This window comes from Acipenser ruthenus, chromosome 9, assembly GCF_902713425.1.
Source record: "Acipenser ruthenus chromosome 9, fAciRut3.2 maternal haplotype, whole genome shotgun sequence".
NCBI lineage: Eukaryota > Metazoa > Chordata > Actinopteri > Acipenseriformes > Acipenseridae > Acipenser > Acipenser ruthenus.
The window spans coordinates 42,557,378-42,570,717 of NC_081197.1; the positions used below are offsets into that span (position 1 = coordinate 42,557,378).

The window sequence follows — 13,340 nt, forward strand, 5'->3', positions numbered from 1 at the left end:
ATAAGTGATACTGCTTTCTTAATACATGAACCTGGCATTTAAATGCAGCTAGCTAGTAAAGTTATATTATAATCTAAAAACAAAACAAAAAAAAAAAAAAAAAAAAACTGTCGCTGACAAATATGTTTACAGTGATAGAAATTAAATGCTTATATGAGACTATCTGTGCTTTTTTTTTTAAATACAGACTGTAAATCTCATGGCAATGTGTTAACATATTAGTTCATTTATGTAATTATTTTTCAGTGAGAGTAGTGCAGGGAATGAATGTGTCCCGCCCCCCCCCCCCCCCCCTAAATAAATAAATAAATAAATAAATAAATAAATAAATAAAAAACAATCAGGGTATGAAACCAGGATCACCCTGCTGCAGCAATATTCCAGTTAGTCACCATGGGACAAGATGTTAGATGAGGAAACATATCTGTAAAATGTTGTACACTTTTTTTTTTTTTTTTTTTTTTTTTAAGTATATAATAGAAATAAATAAAAGAAAAAAATGTCTTTGCAGAATTTGATGGAGCCTACTGTAAATATTGTGTGCATTTTGGTAGTAAAAAAATGCTGAGAAACTTGACAGGTTATACACAAGTCTTTTAAATATCTGGGTTACAATCAGAATTCCACAAAGCAGCAGTAAGAGTTGGAAATGATTTCGTATCTGTGATGCAACAAACTAAAACACATGTACATCAAGAGCTGGATTCAGCTTATAGAGAAAGTGGAAACAAACAGGCAGAAGCTATTTTTATATTTCAATAACTCCAAGTATTGCTTATTATAGTTGTACCCTTAGTATGTTACTTAAATTTACTAGCAAATGTGTTCCAAACTGCATTAAAAGGAACATTTCCTTAATGTTATAAATTTGTTGAAGTGAGGTGGGGTCACAGGGAACCTTTTGTGTATCTTGAAGAATTTAGTGGAACAGTCGAGCCAAAAGGCTAGATCTACCCTTGTTAGTTATCAATTGATTCATTGTGTGCACTTTAAATAAAACCAAAATGCTACAAGTCTACTTTTTTGTATGTGTTTTGTGCGACAGGTAGGGGGCATGTAGATTTTTGTAGCATTTTGTCCCTTGGACAACAAGTTTTGCTCAAAGATTGCACACCCCTGTTGCTTAAAACTATTATACTATTTCACATGTACACACTTCTGATAAACAACACATACCCATAAGCATTGCACAATTCAATATATAGTAGCATAATATTTGTTTTGCTTAAATCCTGAGGATTCTTTTGTGACCTTGACATAACAAATGTCAGTATTTTATTGTTTTCCATGCCTTATTTTAATTATCTAACCTGTGGCACATCTAAATACAGCTACACCCTAAAACTTTTACACCAGATATATTGCAGATCTTATTTTACCTTGCTTTATTTAGTAGGAAAAGGACACTAATATCTATACTCATCTGACTCCAGAGAAGTGTATTCTCATTCCGTTTAAGTCCCTCTATTTGGTTTATATTTTATCAAACATGGGATGAATGCTTCTAAAACTTGCTGCATCTAATACAATGCATGTCATTTTTTTTTCAGGATTTAGGCATATGCTCCAGACACAGTGGCATTACCTCCCAGATAAGATAAACTTACTGCAAATGCCTGGAGCTTAAAGGTCAATTAATACTTAGTACTCACATAAGGTATTGTGCTGAACGGAAAATAGTCTGTGTGTATGACATATATTTTGCTTTTTCCTCCAGGCTTTTGAACACTTGAAATTCAGCTGTTGTATAATATTCTTATCTCTTTTTTTTTTCTCTAACTTTTTGTTGTCTTCTTGCCAGCCCTTTATCCCCTGTATCAATCCTGGTTGAATAATCTAAGGAAGAAAATCCACTCAAGGACATTGCTCACTTACCTTCACATCAGTTCCCACTATTAACCCTTTTTTTTTTTTTTTACTTCATTACACTTAAGTCATTGATTAAAATCCTGCCACAATTACACCAATAAATGAGGATATACTGTACTACTCCAGTGCAATAAAAAATACTCAAAACAAATATGCACTTGACTCACATGTGCAGACTTGCTATTCCAAACTGTAAATGACTCATCTCTGCAGCTGATATCTTTTGTTCCTCTCTTACTGCAGGAAACCAATTTGTCCAGAAAGAGATGCTGGGGGCATTTAATTAAACTAGACATTGGAAAATTACTTTCATTTCAGCCCCCCACTTTTGTGAGAGAGAACAGTGGTATAGGCTATGAAAAAACTAACAAATCACAATTAGACAGAAATAAACAGTGTGTGGCAGAACTACAAACTAGAGAAAAAGTCACATTTTGAAGTTTTAAACACGATTTAAGTGACTTTGTAACATCTGTAATTGGGAGCAGTTAAAACATGGTCTTATTAGTAATTTGCCATTGCAAAATGTCTGTTTTTCTAAGAAGCAAAACACAAATGTTTATTTGGAAATCTCCTCTCTGTCTAATCAAGATTTAAAGTTAGAAGATTGTAAACCCCTACTGCCAAATGCTTCCATACTCCAACTAGCAAACAGAAGGTTATTTCAGTACTGCATCTACATCTCTCCCTCTCACTTGCCAAATGATGACTGTGTGTTGTATTGCCAAAGTATTCTCTCAAACTGACACAACTTTGTACTTGCACTAGGCTCAAACCATTGTAATTTGCACTGTCGTGTCACTCGGCTTTTGTCTGTCAGATGCTTTTCATGGAAGGCTTCTGCTGCACTATGAGCACTTTGCCCATGAATTGCATTCAGCTCATGAACAAAAAGAAAATAACCTTTATCAACAACTGAAAATAAATTGCACCACTTTAAATTAGTTATTTTTAAAGAGATGTTTTTATTACTGTTCTTGGTATTTTCTGGTGACTTTTTCACATGCTCCCTTAAAAAGAATGGAAAGTCCAGTTCTACTTCTCAACCACAGACTTAAAAGCCATCAGGTGATTTTCTTCTTAAAAAAAAAAAAAAAAATGGATAAAAAGTGTGTGTATAGCCATTAGCACACTGCATATTGCAGATTGGAAACCAAGGTACTTTTTGAAATATACATCAATATACAGCAAAGTAAATATAATGCTAGAAGGTCTATATTCTCATTATATAAGACTATTTTCTTTTATAGAAACATTTTTCTCAGAAATTAAATCCAATGTTTAACCATGAATAGAAAGTATTCCAACACAAACATTTTATTAAACATATTTTACAGAAGTAATGAAAGCTTTAGACTTACAATAGCATTTGTTATCCACTGGCAACACTTACTCACTGAACTTATTTCCTAGAAAAAAGAGAACTAAATGGGATTGATACTCAAAGCTTAAAAGTTTTTAATAGCATTTAATTACAATTCTTAATCTAGTAGGAGACAACTTCACACTACTTAAAAGTGCCTACAAATGTTTCATAACATAATTTGGTACCTTTACTGGGTAAATGTTTTCCTTTGAGAAAACTGTTTTGAGTAAGATGCTGTGAGAATCTATCTGGCTCTTTGTTTTTTTTAAGTACTAGGCTGTGCTGCACTGGGCTGTGGGGGATTAGCCATTACACACACCTGGAAGCTATTCAACATGGCATATGCTTTGAGCTGTTCTCTACCTTTTCTCAGGGCAATCCATATACAAGTTTGTTTTTGATACATACTGCAAATAGTATACAGGAGTATAAAGCTTGCTAGAAAAGCATCACTTTTGTAGATGTAGCAAGGTTTAGTACCATATAATGGTAGTCTTTATTTTCAATAATGTGGCTATAGTAGTGCTTTAAGTTTGATGTAATAGAATGGCTTAATTTTAAAAACATATTTTATTTCTACAAAACACAGAAGGATCAACCATATAAAAACATTGGTTAAAAAAATGTATCCATAATGCTTTTCTATTGCAGGTTAACAAATAAAACATCACCCCAGGAACAAGGGAGACCCCGCTGTATGGACAATGAAGGGTCGAACAAATACTAGCTTAGCACAGCTGCAAGATGAAGAAGGAACTGAATGGGGTGTGGGAACTTGACTGTTCTTGGTTGGAACACTGCCGACACAAAGAAACTAGCTAGCAAAAACAAGGTTGAGCTTCACACACACAATTAGACAAGATATATAAGAGTGGATCTGAGAAGCATTCAAGATCCTCTTTGAACACACACCTGCGTCTTGTCTGATGCCCTCCCAGAAACTGGTAACTGATCAATATCTGACTTCAGCTAATAACTAATGGCCTTATTATTGTGCCTAATGACAATGATTATGCTGTAAGTGTGACTTTTGATTATTGGAATAAAGTAAACTCACTAACACGTCAATTGTTATTGTGCGCACTAATTCACAGACATTATATAAGTTTCCTTACACCGGCCACTTGTGTTTTCATGTCCACAATTGTAGGTACTTCTGCATTTAATGTAATGAGTTCTCTCTCAAATTTCCACTGTGGAACTGTCAGGGAAAATGCTTTTGATACTCATATCTGGCATGTTGAGAGTCCAGGCGAGGGCTTACAGATGTCCGATAAAGTTGGAGAAGAACATCCAGAACCCTGTCCTGTTACAGCTATATCTGACTTATTCAAGGCTATGCCTTTATTGTGCAGTATATGCTTTCATATAGGGCAAGCTACTGTATTCAATTCCCACTCAAACAATGCAAGGTCCAATTGTTATTTACAGAATCTGATACAGTGACATATTTTCTTTTTTCGTCGATATAGCATTAACATTTTAGTATTTAATATACTACAAAAGCAGTGTTTGACCCATGGTTAAAAAAATGTATATATATGAATTGAAAAGGTCCAACTGACTTTTCCAATGACTAAACAACATTTAAAGTCAACAGTTCAATAGAAGCCAGTGTCTTTTGTGTTAATCACGTTAGTATGCATGGCAAGTGTATCACCTACACTTAATGCTTGATCATGTTCTATGCCCCACTCTCCCTCATCCTCATCCATGGGCTCTGCTTCGTAGCCATTACGTGTGTTTTCATACAGAAAGACCTGCTGGTCCACATGAGCTGGGGCAAGGCGATTTCTTTTTCCCCTCAGCACGTTCCCTGAAGAACTAAACAGCCGTTCAGGATACACACTTGTTGCTGGAACACACCAGTACTTCTGCAGTAACTTTGGCAGGATTGGGAATAAGGCCAACCGGTCAGACCACCACCTGAGGGGATCCTCATTGAGTCCGAGGACTTTTTGGGATTTAAAGTTACTCAACTCCTCCATCACCTGAGCGTGCAGTTCCTCTTGGTTTTCATCTGCACCTGTTTGGCTGAAAATTACAGACAGTATGTTGCTGGCATTGCTTGTAGGAGGTGGGGTGGAAGTTGCTTGTCTTTTAAAAGGGGGTTCATCAGAGAACGGTGGGTCCTCTGGCCTTGAACTCTCTTTCCATTTTTCTAACATAGCCTTAGCTTCGTCAATGACTCTGGTCTCAACCTGGGCTCGCTCAAAGGGGGAAAGGAAGGGGAGTTTTTTGTAACGGGGGTCTATAAAAGTTGCCACGTTCAGGAACATGTCAACCTCAGGTGACTGCTGGTATGTGGAGGATAGCTCTTTGGCTATTGCCTCCTTTGCCGTGCTGATTTCTTTGAGATCACTATCTTTGGCTTTTAGTGTTGTGTTTAAAAGCATATGCAGGAGAGGTTTTACCATGCTGATTGCTGGGTATTTGCAGGCAGTAATCATGTCCGCTGCTTGTTTGAAGGGCAGTAACAAGTCTACGAGACCCTCAACAGTGTTCCACTCCATTGCTTCAAGCATCAGGTGATGATTGTTGCTGTCTTCGACAAGGACAGATGAAATAACAAACTGCTGCTCCTTTAGACGTTGGAGCATAGCAAGGGTGCTCACCCACCAAGTTACTCTGTCACTTATCAGCATACACTGAGGTATTCCTTGCTGCTTTTGCTTTTCTCTCAGCATGTACATGGCTACTGTGGACTGCTGAAAGTATTCAACCAGTTTTCTACAATGGCCTAAAAAGATATTGAGCTTAGGAAGCTGAAATGCTTGATTTATTCCATGATTGACGGTATGTCCAAAGCAAGGCATGTGAACAGGAAGGTCTAGAAGGGAGCAAGCTTTCACAATGTCTGCAGAGCAATTTGTAGTGGCACCAAAGACTTTGTCATTGATGCCCCACTCAACAAAGGCCTCGTAAAGTGCACGTGTGATGTTTTCTGCAGTATTGTCTTCTGGTACTTCAAAGGTTTTCAAGCACCTGGTGGTTAACGTGGCGTTATTCACACTGCAGTTATTTATAAAGTGAGCAGCTAGAGACAGGTAAGTCCTATTTTGGTTCTGACTTTTCCACAGGTCTGCAGAAATACCACACCATACCACGTCAGCAAGTTCCTTAAATACAGCTTCTTTAACTAAATAGTATTTTTCAGGAATTGCTTTGGTCGACAAATAATTCCTGCTCGGAAGCTCGTACCTTGGGTCAGCAGTTTTTAGAAGGGCCCTAAAAGTCGGCTCATCTACAACCGATGCCGGATACATCCCTTCGCAGATGAAGCTAACTACAGCAGCAGTCAGATCCTGGTGTTTTCTGTTCTCATAAGCATAGTTTGGCTTCATGTTTAATGTGTCCTGTACAAAATGCTGCGATGCTTCTGGCTTCAGTTTAGAAAAAGCTGTTGCAAAAGCCTCCCTCATCTGCTCTGTGTTGCTTTTCACAAATTCGCAGAACTCATCTGGGTGGTTCTTTTCCAGGTGGTAGGAAAGGTTGGACGTGTTTCCAGAATAAGCAATTTGGGCCATGCATATCCGGCAGTATATTTTCTTCCACTGTAATATACACCCTTCAGCGTCAGTGTCAAACCCAAAGTACCTCCATACCTTACTTTTTGCTCTTGGGTGAGCAACCAATTTGAGGTCAGTCGAAGAACCTTCTGAGCCTTTATTCTCCATTGCTTCGGAGGCCACACGGTTCCCCTTATGAACCTTCACTCATTAATGAGTACCTGCCAAAGGCAGTAAGATAAAGGTATGAGAGATTAAAAGGCCAAATAAAGGTTATAATAACCTGGATTTTGAACAAAAAATTGGTCCCTTAGGGAATTTGATATATTGCAGAAATGCATGACATGACTATACTACAAATTAATTACAATAATAAGCAAACATACTGTAATGCTCCGCTAGAATATTGTGTGTGGGATTTTGTAAATCTGTAAGATACTGACTGATGGGGAGGAAAAGTAGATTTACAAATAAGGTTTGTAGGCATTCGACTGAAAGTGTATTGGTAAATTGTATATGTATAGCAGTTTGCAAACAACAGGTTTTTGCCATTTCAAAAGTGGGGGGCAATTTACCCGTATTGTACCAGTGCCACGGTCAAACTGTTTACAGGCATTTCGTGTTCACTGTCTCACACACACACACAGTAATTGGTAAGCAGCACTTCACCAGGTTATCAAATCTTGGGCCATGTCAGTTTTCATCTAACCAGCAGGCCCATATTTTCAGAGCAGGTTAAGCTCCTACCAGCAGTCTAAAGACAAGATCCGGTAAAGGCCGATAAAGACTTCAGAACAATGCCTCGTAAGGAGAAAGACCTATGGTGCAGACCCAGAAGTTGTGTGATCAAGTATTGTTTATAGCACACACTACATTTAAGACACATTTTCCCAAATGGTGTGCTACTTCTCTAGAAAGCTCCCCCCCCCCCCCCAAAGTATAGTCAAGTTTGATATTCATCATTAACCTGTTCTAGACTGCTGTTAAGTATGACCATAGAGCAGATTCATGAACATCAAGTATTTTATACATTAAAAAGTGGAATTTGAAAAGAATCTTTAAATACATTTTAAATAACAGTGATTAAACATAGTTTGAACAAAAACATTCAAGGTCTGTTACCAGAGATTAGGCACCTCATATTGACCAATTAGGTTAAAGGATCCATTTTTTAATTGTGTATTATGGTAGGTGCCTGGTTATATATTTATCAGCTGACTGCTGTGGTCTGCTTAAAGCAACGCACTGCCTTGTGGGTAAATCTGTTTTAGAATAGGCTGCATAAAAGGATCACTTTCTGCTTGTTAATTACAATGCAATTGTATACTATTCCATTCTGAATAGTAGAAAATAGTTTTGAACCCCTGAAACATTTGCTATAGACCATATAAAATGAGTCTGTTACAGTAGCTCAATCAGCACAAAAATATCTTATTTGGTGAGGTCATCAATAAGTCATATAGCGAAGATGTCACCTTGGATAAAGGCATCTGCCAAATAAATAAATAATACGATGGTACAGCCTGATTATAAAAATACTTGTCCTAAATATGTCCTAAAGTATTACCAAAATGTTAGCTTGGGCAGACTTTGTGTGTGCCCCTACAGTGTGCAGAATGACCCATAATTATTTTAAAGAGAACATCATTATATGTATGCAAAAAAAAACAACCTGATTATGTATTCTCTCACCCTAACCTTTCATAATATGTGTTGTTATTGATGACTGCGGCAAAAAAATTTTGTGCTCCAGACCAGTTGCTTGCATTCACATGCAGGCACTTCAGAATACCTAAAGGAATAATGACCTCAAACACAGGCATGGTTATAGCGATGGTTAAAGTCCAGTGACATTTTTTTTAATTATTATTTTTTTATATATATAATTTTTCCTTTTATTTTTCACAAATTTTGTTTGTTTTATTCACTAAAAATGTTGTTTTATTTCATTTTATTAGATACACATTAATAAAATAACTGAAATAGATGTATATAAATAAAAACAAAGTATACATCATGTTTTAACTTTATACATATTTTTTATTAAACATTATCAATTTTTTATTTTGACAAACAGACCTAGCACAGAAAAATGATTTAGTTACCATACATTTCTCATTAGCAACAGTAACGGTAACAGTAACGTGCGTGAAGTCCCCGCTATTTTGAATGAACTGCCTATTTACAGTAAATACTGCCCATGCCATCTATAAAAATACAATAAAATAAAATAAAAACACTTTTATTATTGCACAATGGAAATCAAATCAGCATGAAGGGCATTAAATAAAAAAAAATAAAAATCACAAAAAATTGCTTATTTCAGAATGTGGTACAATTCAGCATGAACTCAAACTCAAGTCGAAATAAAAATGTGGATATTTTACACACTTATTCATAAGGCTCTTCAATCTAGCACAAATACTCAAATTAAGAATTAAGCTCTACGTTTTCTTTTTTGATGGTTTGTCGTCTGTCACTTACAATCAGTGAAAAAAAAAAAAAACAACGTTCACAGTCACCGGAAACCACAGGGTAGGCCTACATGAGACAACAAATCACGGTATAGGAGAAGCTGGCATTCTGGCACCTAAGCCAAACTTTCACCGATTGTAACCACCCAATTTAAAAATGTCATTCTATGTTTGCTTTATAATGATTTTTCGTTTTATATGTTGCACTTCGTTTTATTTCTTATTTGTGAAAAACACCGGGATGGCTCTAGCGATGGTGTTCTGTGCTTAGTCTTGATTGTCTCTCTCTGTAAACCTCACTTAAATTGTATTATTCATAATTACATTTAATGACCTTATTAATCAACCAAGAACAATTTTAAGGTCATAAGGTGAAGAAAATCAAGATAAACATTATTATTATTACTATTATATATCAAGAAGCTTTTTTTTTTCTGTGGTCCAAATGTGGTCATAACACCGAGTTGAAATTGAACTAAATCCAGATTCTGAAAACTGCTTGCATCTCTGAACTGAAAGCTAAGGTGGCTAACGAATTAATGGGAAATACAGGAATAAAATGCAAAAGTTATATAGGTGGTGATAATGTATTACATATAAATACAAATCATTTAAAAATATATATATTTAACTGGTATTTTGAAGGTATATATTCTAATGTCACTGACCAGCAAACCCTAATAGATAATTTAGAACTGTCATATTAAAAAGTGGAGGGATTCCTGCTTGTATCTCAGGTGTAACTCTACATCATCATATTGTGTTTAATAATCACAAATTGTTTTAATAATCACAAAGGAATCAACTTCAGATAAGTTTACAGTAATTACCCCATCTGATTCTGATAAATGCAGTGGATCATTAAAAAGAAAAATGTGGCAAATATGTCGAATCCCATTTCTAACACATTGGAAGTCTCAGAAACACAAGATGGAACTTTTCAGAAGAATGACACATCTATTATACAGTGCAGCAATGCACACTTTCAATGTGCTTACTGTGCTTTTCACCGAAATCTAAAATGCTAAGCAAATAATTATTTCAGAGAATCTGAAATTGTTGAGTTCTCCCTGATGTCGTTTTCTATGCGAGGTAGTTTGTTTTGTTTTTTGTTTTTCTTAAATGTTAGCCTTTCGGCGAGATTCGGGAGGGGGCGTGCCGGGACCCTTAATTGCTGCCTATCATTACCAATCTCCTATTTAAACCCTAATTACACACACCTTCCCTGACTAGTGTTTTTTGTATTTAGCAAATGCTCGGACCCCGTCATTCATGCTTCAGCTTAACGTTTTCGCTAATATCTAAACTCTCACTCCTTTCTCTGCAGGTCACTTCTTTGCACAGCGCTGCCAAGATATTATCAACTGTTTTCCTACCTACTCAGGTGATGCTTATTCATTTTCTCTATTTGGCTGCAGGAGCTCCAACGTTAGTCTCTCCTGCCCTGTCCAGTATCCAGCCCAGTTAAAAACCTCTGTTAAAACTTTTAAAGCTCCGTCGACAAGACATTGACATCCCCGTCGTCAGCGATTGCCTGGCCTTCGCTCTATTCATATCTACCACGAAGCTTTGTCCAGTGTTCTGCAGCAGTACGGCTGTATTAGAAAGGAACGGGTTGTTTATACAGGTTTTTATTAAAGTCAGGTCCCTTCGCCCGCTACTGTCGCACTAATACCTCCCTTCTGCCTTCCATGTACTACACTAGTCCCGGCAGCCGCCTCGTGAACTTGGAGATATCATTTCATACTCAATTGAGGAAAAGGTTTGGTTCTTCTCGCATCAATTTCTTCATTTGGAGCCCCTGGGTGAACTTTTTTTCTTTCTTTCAAGGTGTGGTGTGTCGCATAACAGAAGCTTATCAGAAGAATAATGAAGTTTCTGCAAACTTTGATGGCAGGGTATCAGTATCAGTGGGAATGTGAAAAAGACTGAGCTATTAAGACATTACTAAATATGTACAGTATCATCTGACTATTGGAGGGACTTTTCAAATATCCTATATTCTGGTAAAATCCATCATATTTGTCATGCTAAATGAGACAGTGAAGCTCACAATGATTATTTAGAAACGTAATTCTGGCTGACTGAAAGGGACACATAACATTTACAATGGGTTGCATATATAAGGAAATCTTCAACAAATTGACCTCAGAGGGCACTTTAACATTAATTGAATGCATTTATTATTCATTATTCAACCAATTTAAACTGTTTTGCTGCTGAAGGCTGTAAGATTGCAAATGCATGTCTTCACTGCACTAACCTGCATACAGACCCTACAGGCTAATGTTTTCAGAATTTAAGATAACCCAATTCCCAATGACCCAGTTTTACTACTATTTTTCACTTCATTATAGCCGGGATAGGTCCACAGAGATACAATCTAATTTTCAAGGCTGTACCAATTCTATTATAAGGAATGACACTTGCAATGGTTTAAAACACCATGTTCTAAACCACTACAGTTATTAAAGCAAGTATAATCCCAGCTCTGTGAAAAGACTGTCCCTACTCTAAACTTTGACTAAGATTCAGATCATGGGACTGTTCTTTGCAACACGGAATTTTCTAACTTCTGATCAGCTGATGACAGTATTGTCATGTCTCTTGTCAGCAGGATTACTGTAAAGAAAACAATTTAAAAGCAAAACTACAATTACCACTAAATGGTGTGTGTGTGTATGTGTGTTTATATATATATATATATATATATATATATATATATATATATATATATATATATATATATATATATATATAATGTGTATATAAGTCAACAAGTAAATAATAAGAATAAGATGCGTTTTATAAACACCCCCGCCAAAGTTAAAATGTTCACTGGCTCCTCTCGGAATAAATAACGTTTGTAAAATGTATTGTTAGAAAACGTCAGCAATTCACCATTGACCTTTGAAGACTGTTGCGATATTTTCACCTAAACTCTGTGTACACTGTGACAGAATATAAACTCAATCTGTTACTGATTTCTGCAGTGACTAGACTAGTTTCTGTCGCCCGACTGTATTCCTCAGCCCCGTGCTTGTCATATTTGTCTTTCTATAGCGCGTTTCAAAAGTACATTTTTGATTTAAAAAAACATATATTAAAACATTTTTTTTTAAATTAAAGAAAAGAAAATGTTTCTACTATTTATTTATGCATTGCTCTTACAGCCATTATTGGTGTTATTTATGGATTTCTATGGCCTATTCGCTCAGAAACAAGCTATCCACACAACGACGCAAAAAGACAGACAGGTCAAGAATATTTATGAAAACATGGTTTCTGACCTGGTAATGGAAATGATTTGTTGAAGAGCTGATACAGAAGCACCTTTAAGCCGATGTAATAGACCTTCAACACTGGAATGACGACGGAAAACACCGACATGTCTCTGTAGCTTTTGTGATTGTGCCTCCTCCTTTTCAACCCGTGGTGTCTCAGCCAGCAGCACTCACTCCCACACTCTGCGGAAACGCTTGCTTCCCTCAGCACAGTTCCGCCGCAAAAACTGCATCACACACGACACGATAATGCAGTGTAGTCTGCATTTTACACTACACTGAAAAACTCTTTGCAAAGGGTATATAATCTTGGATGTGCGAGTGAACTGTAACTGTCTGTTTTGAGATATGTTGCAATGAAAATATACTGATAAGTACCAAGCAGCATGTCCAACCCAAGACATTGCCACTTAATTTCGTAACATATAGTTAATGATTTATTACCTGGATGGCACATCGGTTATTTCGGTTCGTTGTTCAAGCTACCCGGTGGGGCGGTGGAAGTGTGATGTTTGGTGCAGATTGAGGGCAACGTTACAGCTCAGCGATACATTGACGAAGTCCTTGAGGTAACAGTTTTTCCGTTCCTGCAAGTCAATCGGGAAGTGTCGATTTTCCAGCAGGACAATGCAAGACTACACAGTGCTAGGATTACAATTGCACGACTTCAAAGACAACAGTGTCGAGGTCTTGCGATGGCCAGCTTTTTCTCCTGACCTGAGTCCAATAGAACATCTGTGGGACCAAATCGCCAGTGCCATCCACAGGAGACAACTACGACCTGCCAACATTCGCTAGCTGACTGCAGCTGCACAGGAAGAGTGGCGGAACATCCCAC

The 13,340-nt window shown here is 36.8% G+C and overlaps 2 protein-coding genes across 6 annotated transcripts in view; both read right to left on the minus strand.

Moving 5' to 3' along the window:
• LOC131696472 (dehydrogenase/reductase SDR family member on chromosome X-like) overlaps positions 1 to 13,086 on the minus strand; it is a 56,992-nt gene extending 43,906 nt beyond the window's left edge. For 2 of the 5 annotated variants that reach the window (XM_059030023.1, XM_034009008.3), the window contains exon 1: positions 12,509 to 12,637. In XM_059030023.1, the coding sequence (XP_058886006.1) occupies positions 12,509 to 12,608 (100 nt within the window). In that variant the 5' untranslated portion in view covers positions 12,609 to 12,637. Of the gene's footprint in view, positions 1 to 6,840; positions 6,952 to 12,508; positions 12,638 to 12,946 lie in introns of those variants that run through there. The other 3 variants (XM_034009010.3, XM_034009012.3, XM_034009013.3) reach the window with 3 other exon arrangements.
• Positions 2,865 to 6,912, minus strand: LOC117405709 (E3 SUMO-protein ligase ZBED1-like). Its single transcript, XM_059030022.1, has one exon. The coding sequence runs from the start codon at positions 6,910 to 6,912 to the stop codon at positions 4,837 to 4,839; it is 2,076 nt and encodes a 691-aa protein (XP_058886005.1). The 3' UTR covers positions 2,865 to 4,836.
• Positions 13,087 to 13,340: the final 254 nt, after the last annotated feature.